At 61.9% G+C, this 15,733-nt stretch overlaps 1 protein-coding gene across 1 annotated transcript in view; it reads right to left on the minus strand.

Annotated features, from left to right (window-relative positions):
• The window catches only part of SMAD6 (SMAD family member 6), a 19,515-nt gene extending 10,387 nt beyond the window's left edge, over window positions 1-9,128 (minus strand). The window contains exons 1-2 of the mRNA XM_060175602.1: window positions 8,092-9,128; window positions 281-772 (exon numbers count right to left, since the gene is read on the minus strand). Of these exons, the coding sequence (XP_060031585.1) occupies window positions 281-772; window positions 8,092-8,809 (1,210 nt within the window). The 5' untranslated portion in view covers window positions 8,810-9,128. The remainder of the gene's footprint in view (window positions 1-280; window positions 773-8,091) is intronic.
• Window positions 9,129-15,733: the final 6,605 nt, after the last annotated feature.

Below are 15,733 nucleotides of genomic sequence, written 5' to 3' on the forward strand. Positions count from 1 at the left end.
AGGAAGGGAAGGGAAGGGAAGGGAAGGGAAGGGAAGGGAAGGGAAGGGAGAGGAAGGGAAGGGAGAGGAAGGGAAGGGAAGGAAGGGAAGGGAAGGGAAGGGAAGGGAAGGGAAGGGAAGGGAAGGAGGGAAGGGAAGGGAAGGGAAGGGAAGGGAAGGGGAAGGGAAGGGAAGGGAAGGGGAGAGGAAGGAAGGGAAGGGAAGGAAGGAAGGGGAAGGTTGGGAAGGGAAGGGTTGGGAAGGGAAGGGGAGAAAAAGAAAGCAAGGGTGGACAGGGGAGACAGCACAGGGGTTCTGCAAAAAGCCTCTCCTGCCTGAGGCTCCAGGGTCCCAGGTTCAGTCCCCAGCACCACCATCAGCCAGAGCTGAGCAGGGCTGTGGTCTCTCTCTGTCTGTCTGTCTGTCTCTCTCTCTCTCTCTCTTACACACACACTAAAATAAAAACAGTAACAGAATGAGGCAGATGTCACCAGGCCTTGCTGGCCTGGGACAGCCAGGTTCTGGGGACACCAGGCGCCTCTGGGGACCCTGTGAGCATCTGTGATGCAGTGGGGGAGGCTGAGTCTGGGCCCAGCCTGCTCTGAAAGTGGGCGTGTCTGGGCAAACCTCACTCCTCCTCTAGGCAGCCCACCAGGGTTTCCCCCTCCCCCTCCGCCCAGCTGCACAAAAGGTAGGGGTAGGATGGCACAGCCCTGGGGGAGGGCCCAGAACTTACCCAGCGGCTTGTACTCGTCCTGAGGAGACAGCCGAGAGTAGGGAGGAGGCGGAGATTCTAGAAAGACAGAAGCCGTGTGTCAGAGCCAGGCAGGTGGGGGTGGGGGTCTTGGCATCTAGGGGTAAGCGCCGGGGTCCTCAGCCACCCCCCAAGTCCCCGGCAGACCCCCTTTCTCTGCCATCATCTGCCACCCAAGTCCAACAAGGAAGGTCGGGCTCGGGTTCGAGTTCGAGCTGTGTGACCTCTGGCAAGCGGCTCAGCTCGAGATCACACTTTATAAACCCTCCATGAGGCCTGAGAGACCTCTCACTGCCTGAGGCACGTGCCCTGCCTCGGGCTCAAGACCTGGCACCCTTCCGGAGAGCCCCGTAGCACCGGAGGGGACTCTAGCTGAACCGAAGAACACCCATGGGAGAGGCCCCAACTCAGCAGGGGTAAGAGGAAAAAGCAAGACAGACAGAAAACCACGTCCAGCACAGAAGCAGTTCTTACTAGGAAGGACAGAGCCAGGCCGGGCCGGGCGGTGGTGCACCTGGTTGAGCACACGGCACCATGGGCAAGGACCCAGGTTCGAGTCCCCGGCTCCCCACCTGCAGGGGAGGCCTCGGAACCTCAGGCACGAGAGTCTTGCAGAACCACTGTGCTGTCTCATGGACCCTTTATTTTTCATTCAGTGAGAGATAGAGACGGAGAGACAGAGGGGGAAAGACGGAGAAAGACACCATAGAACCAGAGCTTCCCCTGGTGGCTTAGCACCTGCCATGTGGCACCAGGGCTGAAGCCTGAGCCGCAAGCACGGCTCCAAGGCCGGGGCCCTCCCCAGCAGACTGTCTCCCAGGCAGGGAAGGGGGTGGGTCGGCAGGGGGCCCAGCTCTGGTCCCAACACTCACTGGGAAGGGCCTGAGGATCCAGCTCAGACCCTCTGCCTCTGGGTTCCCTTTTCTCAGTCCGAAACGCCCAGACTTAGGCTTCCCGAGCTCCCCGGGGCCATGGGGCGTGCGACCCCCAGAAGCAGCAATTTGCAGGAATGACGGTTATCAGGACAGTGGGGTGCCCCCGCCCCCAGCAAGTCCCAATGAGGCCCAATTAACAGGGGGGATCCATATTGCTGGGGACACCCCTCTGATGCAGGCTCTCCCTCCTGCCCAGGAGCTGCAGTGCAGGCGAGGGGGTCGTGGAGCGAGGAGCCTGTGCTGGGTGCTGGGTGCTGGGTGCTGGGTGCTGAGTCTTCCCAACCCAGAACCTTCCATGCCACCACCTACACCTGGTCACCCGCCCCTGGGGTTCCTGGTGGTTCAGGGTGCTGGAGGAACACGGGTTTCCCTCTTGCTGTTTTTGCTGCTTTCATTTCATTTCATTTTATTTTTTATAATTTATTTATTTATTCAAGAGAAAGATAGGAGGAGAGAAAAAGCCAGACATCACTCTGGTCCATGTGCTGCCGGGGATCAAACTCAGGACCTCATAGTTGAAAATTCAGTGCTTTATCTACTGCGCCACCTCCCGGACCACTTTATTTTATTTTTTATTTTATTTCCCACAGCCCCGTTCAGCCCTGCTCAGCTCTGGCTTACAGTGGTGCTGGGGATTGAATTTGGGACTTTGGAGCCTCAGGCAGGAGAGTCTCTTTGCAGGAGCACTATGCTGTCTACCCTCCACCTTTCTGCAGCTTTGAGTATTTCTTTTTGTGTGTGTGTGTGGGGGGGGGGGGGAGGGGGGCAGACAGCTGTGGCCCTGGCTGAACGCACACATCACAGTGCACAAGGACCCGGGTTCAAGCCCCTGGGGAACCCACCTCATGGGGTAAGCTTCACAAGTGGTGAAGCAGGGCTGCGGGTGTCTGTCTCTCTTCCTCTCAAATTCTGTCTCTATCCAATAATAAATAAATTTAAAAAGGAAGGGCAGGGGTAGATAGCATAATGGTTATGCAAACAGACTGTCCTGCCTGAGGTTCTGAAGTCCCAGGTTCAATCCCCCACACCACCATAAGCCAGAGCTGATCAGTGCTCTGGTAAAAAAGAGAGAGAGAGAGAGAAAGAAAGACAGAGACAGAGAGCAAAGTGGGGCTGGGGAGAAGGCACAGTTGGTTCTTCAAAACACGCGCCTGCCTGAGGCTCCAAGGTCCCAGGTTCAACCCCCAGCACCACCGTCAGCCAGAGGTGCGCAGGCCTCTGGTCTCTCTCTTTTCATTAAAAATAAATAAAATAAATATTAAGAGAGAGAGAGAGAGAAAGTCAGAACATCACTCTGGCACATGGGGATCAAACTCAGGACCTCACACCTGCAGGCCCAAAGCTCACCCGCCCCCCGCAGAGGCCAAGCTCGGCGTCCCGCACACTCCCCACTGTGGCGTCAGCTCCCCAAGATTCCCAGATGGGACACTGATAACGGCACGATGCCAGCCGGCCGAGGAGCCGCCCCCGCAGTCACCCTCAGAGCCAGGCCCCTGGACTGCTCCCCTGGGTGGGCGGGTGTGAAGCCCCAGCTGGGTCTGGGGACCCCACCACCCACTGCCGTCCCCGCACGGGGGGGCACTCAGGTGCTGAAGACACGGGCAGAAACCAGCTCTAGAAAGGGTCGGTCAGCGTGGGGCGTGGAGGAGACGGGCCCCTGCCCTTGTGAGGCCTACACAAGGCACCCGGGGCGCAGGAAGTAGAAGCTCATCAGTGAACCCCAGCGGGGCAGGGGAGACGGCTCAGCTCCGGAGCACAGGACTTGTGGGCCTGAGGTTTCAGGCTGTGCTCACACTCCCGTAAAAGTAAATGAATGAGGGAGTCGGGCGGTAGCACAGTGGGTTAAGTGCACGTGGCACAAAGCGCAGGGACTGGCTTAAGATCCCAGTTCGAGCCCCCGGCTCCCCACCTGCAGGGGAGTCGCTTCCCAGGCGGTGAAGCAGGTCTGCAGGTGTCTGTCTTTCTCTCCCCCTCTCTGTCTTCCCCTCCTCTCTCCATCTCTCTCTGTCCTTCCCAACAATGATGACATCAACAACAACAATAGCAACAACAACAAAAAGACAACAAGGGCAACAAAAGGAAAATAAATAAATGAAATAAAAAATTAAAAAAAAAAAAAAGTAAATGAATGAATAGAAAGGAAAACTCAAGGGGCCCAGGACGTGGTGCAGTGGTTAGAGCTTTGGACCTTCAAGCATGAGGTCCCAGGTTTGATCCCTGGTATCACCTGGACCAGAGGAATATCCTGGTTCTTGTTCTCTCTCTCCCTCCCTCCCTCCCTCCCTCCCTCCTAAATCCAGCAGGGCTGCTGCAGGGGACGATACTGGGTGACCTCTCCTGGACTGCCCACTGCAAGCACATGTGTCCACACCGCTCTGGGGACACCCAGGAGGGCAGAGAGGCAGGGGATAGTTAGGAAGCCAAAAAGGCCTCAAAGCTCTTGCCACTCCCCCCAGAAGCGACCTCAGTCCCTGCAGAAGCTCATCTGCTTAAAAATGAAGACAAGGGAGTCCGGCGGCAGCGCAGCGGGTTAAGCGCACGTGGTGCAAATCGCAAGGACCTGCGTAAGGATCCCGGTTCGAGCCCCCGGCTCCCCACCTGCCGGGGAGTCGTTTCACAGGCGGTGAAGCAGGTCTGCAGGTGTCTGTCTTTCTCTCCCCCTCTCTGTCTTCCCCTCCTCTCTCCATTTCTCTCTGTCCTAGCCAACAACAACGACAACATCAGCAGCAACAATAATAACCACAACAACAATGGAAAACAACAGGGGCAACAAAAAGGGAAAATAAATATTAAAATTCAAAAAAAAAAAATGAAGACACGTGCCTGAAAACTTTAAGGAGAGGAAGAGACCAGAGAGATAGTTCAACAGAGCACAGGACTTGTGTTTCTGAAGTCCCAGAGTTCCAGCCCTGGGTCAGAACCGAGTGGTGCTCGAGTCTCTCTCTCTCCCTCTCTCTCATAAAAGGGATGTGAATTTTTAAAAGAGAGAGAGAGTGTGTGTAGGGCAGAGAGACAGTGTAATGATTATCAAACAGGCTCTCATACCTCAGCATCCAAGATCCCAAGTTCAATTCCCTACAGCACCATAAGCCAGAGCTGTGCAGGGCTCTGGGGGGAGAGACAGACAGAGACAACCAGGGAGGCAGTATATGACTTTAGAGCTAGAGGTCTCTAGCTCCTAGCTTCAGCCTCCACATGGGACAGCTCTGCTTCTCTCTCTCTAATGCACATCTCTCTAATCCACTATGAGGGGGGACCTCTGAGAGCCCAGCTGCCGAGAGCCCCCAGAGTCCAGCACTCAGCCCAGGTACCTGGTCATTCCTTGTGGAGTGGGGGGGGGGGGTCCCAGCTCTGGGGCTCAGTCCCACAGCCTCTGTCAGCTTGGGGTAGAATTCCAGCCCAGGGCACTGCCTCCCCCACCCAGGCTGCAGGTGGAGGCTGAGGGAAGAATGAAGGGTCCCCCCACCCCACCCCCCGCAGGAACCACCCTGTGGCTGTGGGTGAGAAAGGGACTCCCCCCCAGCGGGGGACCCCCATACCCTGGGCCCCGTGCCTGGCTGGGAGCTGGAACAGGGTCTCCTGGCCCTTTAAGAGCCTAACTGCCCAGATTCCTGGGGCCCAGATAAAGGGTGCTGGTAGCCAGGAGGGGCCATGTCACCCACAGTGTCACCCAGGTCCCCTCCTCACCTCTGGGAACCCAGTGGGGAATCAAGCCCCTTTCAAAGGCCCTGCCTGGCCAGAGAGGCTTCCAGACCATTCCAATGTGGCCTCAGTGGGAGCCTGTGCTCTCCTCTGCCTCCTCTCCCTCTCCCTCTCCCTCTCTCTCCCTCTCTCTCCCTCTCTCTCCCTCTCCCTCTCTCTCCCTCTCTCTCCCTCTCCCTCTCTCTCTCTGTCTCATTCTCTTTCCTAAATGCAATTTGGATAATAGTAGCTTGCTGAACATAATTACAGAAAGAAAAAAAAAAAAGCCCAACATGGGGCCAGAAGCAGGCCTGATGTGTACCTTCAGATGGCCGCCCAGGCTGGGGACAGGACAGGGCTGTCATTACAGTCCTCAAGCATTTCGGGGTGGGGCGGAGACCCACCGGGAGAGAGGGGGGCCTAGAGTCCAAGAGGACCCCACTTTCTGAGAAATGCCTGGGGGAGACGGCAAAGGAGCCAGGCCTGTCGCCGGGCGTCTCCCTGGCTCTGGGGGGTCTCAGGGACCCTGAGGGAGGCAGGGAAGCCAGATGCCAAGAGCTCAGACTGGGGCCCCCGGGCAGGATGGGGTGACACTGGGGTCCTGCAGCAGGGCACACTGGGGGTGTGTGTGTCTGTCTGTCTGTCTTTCCGGCTGTCCGCCCCAGAGCCCTGGAAGGCTCAGCCCCCTTATCAGCTCTGCTCGGCTGAGCCTCAGCCATGCACCAGGAGCCAGGCTGGCGGGCACGCTGGGCTGCTGTGGGGTGGGGCCCAGGGCTCCCCCAGTTCCCAGCCCGGGGGCAGATGGGGGGGTTGTGGCCAGGAGGGAGGGGGAGTCGGACGAGGGAAAGGTCAGCCCCAGACCCAGGTGGGTGAAGAGGCAAAGCCCCCTCACCCCCTGCATGGCGACAGCACCCCTTCTAGGGGGTACCAGGGCTTCCCGTCCCATTGGGTGATGGGGGGGCACTGGCCCATAAGGTCACCTGTCCCCAGGCCAGGTCTGAGGTTGCGACACTGTCCAAGCCAGCCCACCTCCGATCAGCACACACACCAATTTCTGATGGGGGAGGGGGCTGGGGGTCCCATCTTTCCCCTCCAACCTTGGGCCACATACCTGACTCTCAGTCAGTCCTCTTCCTTCTCCTCCCCCACTCCCACCTCTCCCGGTCCACCTGTCCAGACCCCCCCACCCACATACACAGTAGCCCCCCGCCCGCCCCTCTCTGCCAGATGACGCTCCCAGCAGGCACAGCTCCCAATCCGACTCCTCCCAGCCCAGTGCCTGGCACAAAGTAAGTGCTCAACTAACACTACTGGCAGTTGGCAGGTGGACAGAGACACCTACCCTAACCCTAGCCCTAGGAGGACCTCAAGGGTGCCACCTGCAGTCAGGGGGCAAGGCAGCCCCAAAGCAGCCCCGCCAGGAGCAGGAAGGAGACAGGACAAGCCCCAGGGCTGGAGGCAGGGTCTGTCCCTTCACATGCCCCCGGGCGGCTGTGGTCCTGGGGGTCAAACAGGGTGGGCCTGAGAGACACACAAAGTCCTGGCAGATCCAGCACTTGTCACCACAGAGCCTCTGAGACGAGACGCAGGCACACGCCCAGGACGTGGCAGCCCCTCCACACAGAAGGGAGTCAGCACGCTGAGGTGAGCACATCTGACTGCGGCACCCAGCCTCCATGGTGGCGAGAGCACGCAGGGGGTGTGGGGAGCCGGGGACACAAGTGGGGGTTCCCCGCTGGGCGGAGCAACCCTGCAGAAGCCAGGCTCCAGAGCTCATCAGGACCAGTGGACACCGATGACGCTGGCACGCGGGAGGGCACACCAAGCCCAGGCCTGACCCAGTCTGGGGGTTGCCGGGAGGCTCTGAGGGGAGTCCCTGGCTGGTCCTGGGCCTTCTGAGCCGGCAGCCCAGTACCCTGCAGCCCCTAGAGTGTGGCCCTGCCTGCCGCTGCCTCTGCCCTAGGCCTCCTCCCCATTCAGATGCCTCGACCTGCCCCACCTACAAACCCCCCCCCCCCCGTTCTCACCCCTCCCCCCGCCCATGCTCACCTGGCCACCCACCTGCCTGCCTTGTGCTGCTGCCCACACCCCCTGGCCCGAGCTCACCTGCTCACTCACCTACCCACAGTTGTTGGCCTCCACCTGCTGCCCGGTGCCCACACCAACCCCTGCCCATGCTTACCTGCCACTTCCACTGCCCACGCTCACCTGGCCCCTGCCCTGCCTGCTAGTGCCCCTGCCCTCGCCCCTCTGCCCGAGCGGACTTGCCACTCCCACCCGCCCATGCTCACCTGGTCCCTGCCCTGCCTGCTGGTGCCCCTGCCCTCGCCCCTCTGCCCGAGCGGACTTGCCACTCCCACCTGCCCATGCTCACCTGGCCCCTGCCCTGCCTGCTGGTGCCCCTGCCCTCGCCCCTCTGCCCGAGCGGACTTGCCACTCCCACCTGCCCATGCTCACCTGGCCACTCGCCTGCCTGCCTTGTGCTGCTGCCCGCACCGCCTGGCCCGAGCTCACCTGCTCACTCACCTACCCACAGCTGTTGGCCTCCACCTGCTGCCCGGTGCCCACAACACCCCTGCCTGCATCTCACTCACTGCCTGAGCTGACCTGCCACTCCCACGGCCCATGCTCACCCGGCCCCTGCCCTGCCTGCCCTCGCCCCTCTGCCCTCGCCGACCTACCCCTCCCACCGGCCATGCTCACCCGGCCCCTGCCCGCACCCGCCGCCCGGCCCCCCCTCACCTGGCCCGCAGAGGCGGCTGAAGTGGTAGGGGTTGCAGCACACGGTGGGCCCGTCGGCGGCGGCGAAGCTGTGGCAGCCGCTCAGGGCCTTGAGCTCCAGCGCGTGGCGCAGGTCGGGCCAGCGGAACAGGCGTCCCAGCAGCAGGTGCGGGGGCGCCGGGCGGGCGGGCGGGCGGGGGTCGGCGCGGGGCACCAGCACGCAGCCCCCGGGCACGGCGCCGCGGGACTCCACGGCCTCCAGCAGGGTCCCCAGGGCGCGTTCCTGCAGGCGCTTCAGCAGCGCGTGGGCGCCGGCCTGCAGCTCCTGCTCGCGGGGCGCCAGCCGGCCGGGGGGCGCGGGGGGCGCGGGGGCCGCGGGGACGCCGGCGGGGGGCGCGTCGCGCTCGGGGAACAGGCAGCAGGTCACCGTGTCGCCGTCGCTGTCGGGCGGCCGGCCGGAGCCCCCCGCCTCGGACCCGGGCCTGGGGGGGGCCCCCGCGCGCCGCCGCCTTCCTCCCGCGCCCGCGCCCGCGCCCGCGCCGCCCCGCGGAGCCGCCGCCGCCGCCGAGTCCCGGGGCCGCCTCGGGGCGCCCCCCGCGCGCCCGCCGCCCCCCGCGCGCGCCCCGCCCGCGCCCCCCGCGCCCTCGCCGGCCTCGTCGCCGCCCGCCGCCTCCCGCTCCGGGCCCACGCGGCTCCGCCACAGGCGCCGCACCAGCCCCGCGCGCCGGGAGCGGAACATGCGCCGGCGCCTCGCTCAGCGCGGCCCCGCGGGGCGCCGCATGGGCCCGGGCCGCCGTCGGGGGGCGCTACATGGGCGCCGCGGGGAGCGGGCGCCCCGGCCGGGGCTCTGCAGGCGCACGGCCGGCCCGGGGGCGGCGGGGGGCGCGGGGGGGCGCGGCATGCGCGCGCGGGCGGCCGGCGTGGGGGTCCCGGCGCCCCGAGGCTGCGCTCCCGCCCCCCCGGCGGCCCGCTGGCTTTGTGTTCCCCGGCGCCGCGCTCGGAGGCCCCGCGGAGCGCCGCCGAGTCATTGGCCGCCTCCCATCCTCAGCCCGTCTAGACACTTCGGCGGCTCCGCGGCGCTGATTGTTGCGCAAACAAGGTTTCAAGTTTCTTAACTCTTAAAGGAGAACGCGGCCCGCCGCTGCGAGGGGCCGGCTCCCGGGGCGGGGCCGCAGAGGGCCCCCTCCCCGCCCCGCCGCCGCGCCCCGCCCCCGGCCCCGGCCCCCAGCCTGGCCCCCGCGCTGGCTCCGACCGGGATGCGCGGCGCAGTGCACGCCGGCTAGCGAGAATCACGCGTGCGCTCCGTGCACACGCTTGCTCGGGCCACCCGCGCACGAGGCCCCCGCACCTGCCCGTGTCACCCGTGAACACCACGCACAAGCTTGCACGGGCCACCCGCGCACGAGGCCCCGCACCTGCCCGAGTCACGCATAAACACCATGCACACGCTTGCACGGGCCACCCGCGCACGAGGCCCACGCACCTGCCCGAGTCACCCGTGCACACCATGCACACGCTTGCACGGGCCACCCGCGCACGAGGCCCCGCACCTGCCCGAGTCACGCATAAACACCATGCACACGCTTGCTCGGGCACGATGGACACGCACTTGCATGAATCACGCAGGCACTCCATATGCACACGCTTGCACATACCGCGAATACCCAGAGCGCACGGGACACCCAGCGCTCACGCACTTGCACCGGCCCCGCGCAGGCAGCGCCAAGGTTCGAGGGACCCGCGGAGTCGCCGAGGCGAAAGGCCTTCTGCAGGCCCTCCCTGGCCAGGGCGCAAACTCCCCAGCACCCGGGAACTGCCCACCCCCAGGGAGGCTAAGAAAGAGGCCGTGCATCCGTGCCTCCCAGACTTGCAACTTTTAGGGAGATGGAGCGGCTGGTGTATTGGGGGACTCTCTCCTCCAAACGACAGAGGTCGCTCTGAGGGGCCCAAGGAGAGAAAGGGGACATGGGACGCTGGGTACACGGGGGTCCCAGACTGGCGAGAGGTAGGTGGCTGCAGGGGACGGTGCCGGGGCGGCAGTGTCCCCCATCTCGGTGGCAAGGGAGACTGGACTGGCTGCTTGCTCCTCCCCGCTCCCAGATGTGTTCTCTGCAGCGTTGAGGGGGGTCACGGCATGGGGGTCATCGGCCGGCCGGCGCGGGAAGGGTTAAGGCGGCCGGCCCGGAGCCGGCGCGGCGGGGCACCTCGGCGGGCGCTGGTGTCCAGGGTGGCAAAAGTTCAAGCCTGCGAAGTCGCGATTGGCCCGTGCGGGGAGCCGGCGCGCGGCCACGCCCCCTCGAGGGCCGCGCCAATTGGCCTATCACCGAGAGACCACGCCCCTTCTTTAGACCACGCCCACTCGGCGGTCACGCCCCTTTTCGGACTGGAGCCGGGCGGCTCCGAATGAAAGGAGCTCGCCCCTTACCCCTCGGACCTCGGCGCCATCCGCCGCCATCCGCGGCCCCCGGGCGCCCACGTGTGCGGCGGGGCTGTGCGCGCTCGGGGGTGCAGCCCGGCCGCCAGTGTGTGCGTGTGCGTGTGCGTGTGTGCGCGCGCTCTGGGAGAGGGAGCTTGATCTGATTGGATTTTTCTGCAGGTAGCACCGAGATGCCCTGCAGAGTCTTACCTGCGGCCAGGTAATTCCTGGCGTGGAGAACACTGCCCCAGCCCCCCCACCCGCCCCCGCTCCGGCCAATCGCAACAGCCGGCTCGGCTTCCCTTTCTTGTTTGAAAAAACTCAGAGGCCTGCAAGTCGTCTATTTTATTTGTTTTATTTTAAGGAGTGAGCGAAGGATAAGAAAAGATACAAATACAGTGTGGGGGACTGAACCTAGGACATGGAGGTCTCAAAGTCTTTTTGTAGAACCACTGTGTTGTTTCCCCAGTCCATTTTGATTTTTTTTTTTAACCAGGGCACTGTTCAGCTTTGGCTTATGGTGCTGGAGGAAGGGGGTTAATCCTGGGTCTTTGGAGCCTCAGGTATGAGAGTCTTTGCAGAACCATTCTGCTACCTACCCCTACCCCACACTTTTTTTTTTAATGAGATTACACTTGTCTATTTTTATGATCCAGAAACCGGCCCTTTTTAAATTTTTTAATATTTATTTTTCCTTTTTTTTTGTAAAGATTTTCTTTATTTATTAATGAGAAAGATAGAAGAGAGAGAGAAAGAAGCAGACATCACTCTGGTACATGTGCTGCCAGGGACTGAACACAGGACCTCATGCTTGAGAGTCTAGTGCCTTAGCCACTGCGCCACCTCCCAGACCACTATTTCCCTTTGGTTGCCCTTGTTTTTTATTGCTGTAGTTATTACTGTTGTTATTGACGTCGTTGTTGTTGGATAGGACAGAGAGAAATGGAGAGAGGAGGGGAAGACAGAGGGGGAGAGAAAGACAGACACCTGCAGACCTGCTTCACCACCTGTGAAGCGACTCCTCTGCAGGTGGGGAGCCCGGGCTTGAACCGGGATCTTTATGCCAGTCCTTGCACTTGGTGCCACCTGCACATAACCCGCTGCGCCACCGCCCGACTCCCCCAGAGACCAGTCTTATACACCCTGCAGGGGGACTGAACCTGCGACCTCAGGCACGCAAGTCCTGTGCCTACCCGGATTCTGCAGGCCTCTCAGGATATTTTAAGTGCACCCACACCCACCAGCAAAGGGGTGAATTTTCAGGAGCTGAGCTCACCCCTGCCTGAGCCCAGCACCCTGAATGGAGATCAGGGCCCCTCCTAGATGCCTTAGGGCCCCGAGGAGAAAAGGGTCTCACAGCACAGCAGGAGAGAGACCTGGGTGGACAGCATTTCCTCTTGTGGGGTATTTGCCGGTGGGCCTGGCACCGTCCCCACCCTGAGGGGAAATCAGTGGTGTCCTCCTCACCAGCACCAGGACAAAGGCCGTTTGTGAAGGCTTGACATCTCACCGAGCGGAGAACTTGCCCTTTGGGTTTGCCTCTGAGATGCGTGTGTGACATGGAGAGCTGGTGTCTGTCACCAGAGCACAGAGCCTTCCAGGGAGGGGCATGTCCATTTACTTTCAGCTCTGAGCAAGAGCCCGGGTCGAACCAGGAGCCTCAGGCACTCGGTCCTGCACTCCACCAGCTGAGCTCTCTTCCCCAGGCACTGTGATTTGCTTTTTTTCTTCTTCAAAGTGAGTAGTTGAGACCCCAGACTCCAGACTACATGGTCCTTGGGGTGGAGTTGGTTGTGAGAGACGATGTCAGATAAGGGCACACAGACACTAAGTGACCGGCACTGGTTTTATGGACAGGTAGCGACAAGCGGTGTCTGGGGCCAGTCGGGGGCTGAGTGGGGAAGGAGGCCTTGGACCAGCTACCTGACAGCTTCCTAATTCCTGCACCAAGGCCCCTTTCTCTCTGCTGCAGAGCCCCAAGGCCCTTCTGTGCAGGAGAGACTGAAGAGGTTAAGACTGGTCCCCAAGACTGGACCTGAGCCTAGGGGAGCAAAGGGGCTGAGATGAAACTGGGTGCCCCCACCTGCAGGGCACCTGCTCAAGCCCAGTCTGGTCACAGGAGAGCAGCCTCGGGACCACCCCCCCCCGCCAGCCTGGTCCTCCGGACCCCACAGAGCAGAGTGAGGCCTCGGGGTGGGCTTTGCTCCAGGGGGATGTCTGAGGGGCCCTGGGCTGCTGTGGGGGGGGACCTGGGGGTCTGGACCCTCCCTGGTGCCCCTGTCCAGCTCCTGGATCCCCCTGCCATAGAAGGGGGTCCTCCTGGGAGGGGCAGATGAGAGTGGACAGCCTCTAGCCTCTGCTTTGGGGGTCCACTTGCAGCAGAGTCCTTTCCTGCAGGAGCTGGGGGACAGAGTGTGTCTTATTGCGGTCCGGGGCAGTGGACTCATTCCGGGCAGAACCATCCTCCCTGGGTGGTGACTGAGCCAAGCTGGGTCTCAGCTCCTCCAGAGATGTGGCCTGGGCTGAGGTGTCATAAGGTGCCAGCTGGGTGATGCCCACACAGCGCTGGATGCAGAATCATCCGCTGCACCCCCTCAGCTCCCTAAGTTTAGGACTAGGAGTCCTGAGACGGAGGCTCAGAACCGTCCCAAGGACGCAGTCCCCAGGCCTCACTGCTGAGTGGAGGAGGGAGGTGGCTGGGTCCCGCTGGCCTGGAAGTCCCAGGACCCTGCCCACCAGGTGCCAGTCTACATGCTGACCACCAGGGGGGGTGTGCTGCCGAGGCCAAGGGCAGCCGGAGACCACCATCCCCAGAGGAGGGGGGGCAGCTGCTGCTTCCAGAGTCATGCTCTAAGAAGCCCCCAGTGCACTCCTGTCCCCAGAGTCCCTGAGATAAGTCCAGTCACTATTTCTCTTTTTTTTAAATATTTATTTTATTTATTTATTCCCTTTTGTTGCCCTTGTTGTTTTATTGTTGTAGTTATTATTGTTGTTGTTGTTGGATAGGACAGAGAGAAATGGAGAGAGAAGGGGAAGACAGAGAGGAGGAGTGAAAGACAGACACCTGCAGACCTGCTTCACCGCCTGTGAAGCGACTCCCCTGCAGGTGGGGAGCCGGGGTTCGAACCGGAATCCTTATGCCGGTCCTTGTGCTTTGCGCCGCCTGCGCTTAACCCGCTGCGCTACAGCCCGACTCCCCAGTCACTATTTCTGACATGGCTGGACTCATGTCCCTGCCATCAGCCGCTGTGCCAGACCTCATACTCCACAAAGATGCCAGAGCTCTCTCCCACCCCGGTGATTCTCTCCCCAGAGTGCCCCCTCTCTTCTAGAAGTTACTTTCCCCGATAGAGAAAGAAGAGGAGCAGTCTGTCTGCCAGCCCTTCCTGCCTGATGCTGGGAGGTCCCAGGTTCAGTCCTGGGCGCTACCTCAGGGCACCCCCAACCCAGGCCACACCTCTGGGACAGCTGAGTCCCAGCTTGGCTCAGTCACCTCCCAGGGAGGATGGTTCTGTCCAAAATGAACCCAGATAAGAACCCAGAGCAGGGCCAGGTGGTGGCAAAGCTGGCTGAGCGCACATGTTACAATACACAAGGACCTTGGTTCAAGTCCCTGGTCCCCACCTGCAGGGGGACAGCTTCTCGAGTGGGGAAGCAGGGAGGGCTGCAGGTGTCTCTCTGTTTCTCTCCCTCCCTATCTCCCCCTCCAGTCTCAATTTCTCTGTCTCTATCCAGTAATAGATAAATAATGAATAACAAGAGCCTTCCGAGTGGGGCTGGGGGGACAGGAGGTGTCGGGGAGTTGGACAAGGTGTGGGGGGCTGGGGTCCTCCCTAGAAGCGGGGCACGCTGTGGCCTTGCTGCTGGCCTCTGCCCATCTCTGTTCGGCATCACCTTACAGCAACATAAAAGATAGCAACATAAAACTAGGCCCCAAACCCCTGGACCTGGGCTGTTGGGGGGGGCTGGGGGGCAAGATGATACTGGGGTGCCCTCCCCATCAGGGCACCTACTCAGGCCCAGTCTGGACACAGGAAGGCAGCTTTGGGGACCCTCATCCTGCCGGCCTGGCCCTCGGGACCCCACAGAGCAGAGTGTGGCCCCCAGGGTGGGCTTTGCTGCAGGGGGAGACGGGGGCCTGGGGCCTGGGGGGGAGACAGGGGCCTGGACCCTCCTTGATGCCTCTCTCCAGCTCCTAGCTCCCCACCCCCACCTGGAATCAGGGGCCCCTCTTGGGAGGGAGGTGAGTGAACAGAATCTAGTTCTGGATTCCAACCACAGTAGAGCAGTCCCGTCCTGAAGAGGCTGGGGAGCAGAGTGGGCCTTTTTCTTCTTTCTTAAGAAGCATCTGGCTTCTTTCACAGGGGGAAGAGAGAGGGGGGAGGCAGAGCCCCTCAGAGCACTGGGAACATGCATGGAGGGGGGGACCCCAGCCACCCTGACTGATCTGGACAAGCAAAAACCCTGCACGTGGGGAGGGGGGCAGCTCCCCATCCCTGCTGGCTTGAGGTGACCTCTGGGAAAGACCCAACATTTAGAACAGGGGATCCCAACCCCCCAGGCCCTCTGGACCCTGGGATGCCAGGGGAAGGCAGGATGGCAGCTGTCAGATGTTCCCCCAATCCTGGGGTGCCCCCCACCTCGGGAATGTGATGGTATCTTGGGAAACAGAGAGTCTGTTCCCAGTGGAGCCGGCGCCCCCACACACCCCCCCATGTCCCGGCCACAGTAAACACAGGGTCCAGACCTTATCAGCCGAGGGCAGTGGAGACAGTCGGCCGCCGTGACTGCCCAGTGATAAGCCCGGCCTGGCCTCTCCTGGGGCCGAAGCACAGCTGCCCTGAATGGCCCACGTCCTGGGGGGGGGGAGTGACGAGGGGGGGCTGGCGGGCCAAAGAGACTGCAGGAAGCCCGGCCGGTGGTGCCGGCGGGGCGGGGGTCTGAGTTCCATTCTGTCGCATTCAGCACAGGTGGCTGGGGACATTCAGATCCCAGGCCCTGCAGCCCCGCGCCCTTGGGTGAATGGAGCCTGAGACACTGAGTTCTGGCCAGGAGAAGGACTTGCTCTGGCCTGTGATGTGTCCCCTCCTGAGGGCCACCCCATGTCCTGGGGAAAATGGCAGCGGGGGGGGGGAGGTGTCCAGGGAATAGCCCAGCTGGGAGAGCCCGGACACCACCTGGGAACACCATAGACCACACCAGGAGAACTCCTTGAGTTGGTGTGTGTGCTGAGACACCTCTCTCTCT

This window comes from Erinaceus europaeus, chromosome 16 (genome assembly GCF_950295315.1).
Source record: "Erinaceus europaeus chromosome 16, mEriEur2.1, whole genome shotgun sequence".
Taxonomy (NCBI): domain Eukaryota; kingdom Metazoa; phylum Chordata; class Mammalia; order Eulipotyphla; family Erinaceidae; genus Erinaceus; species Erinaceus europaeus.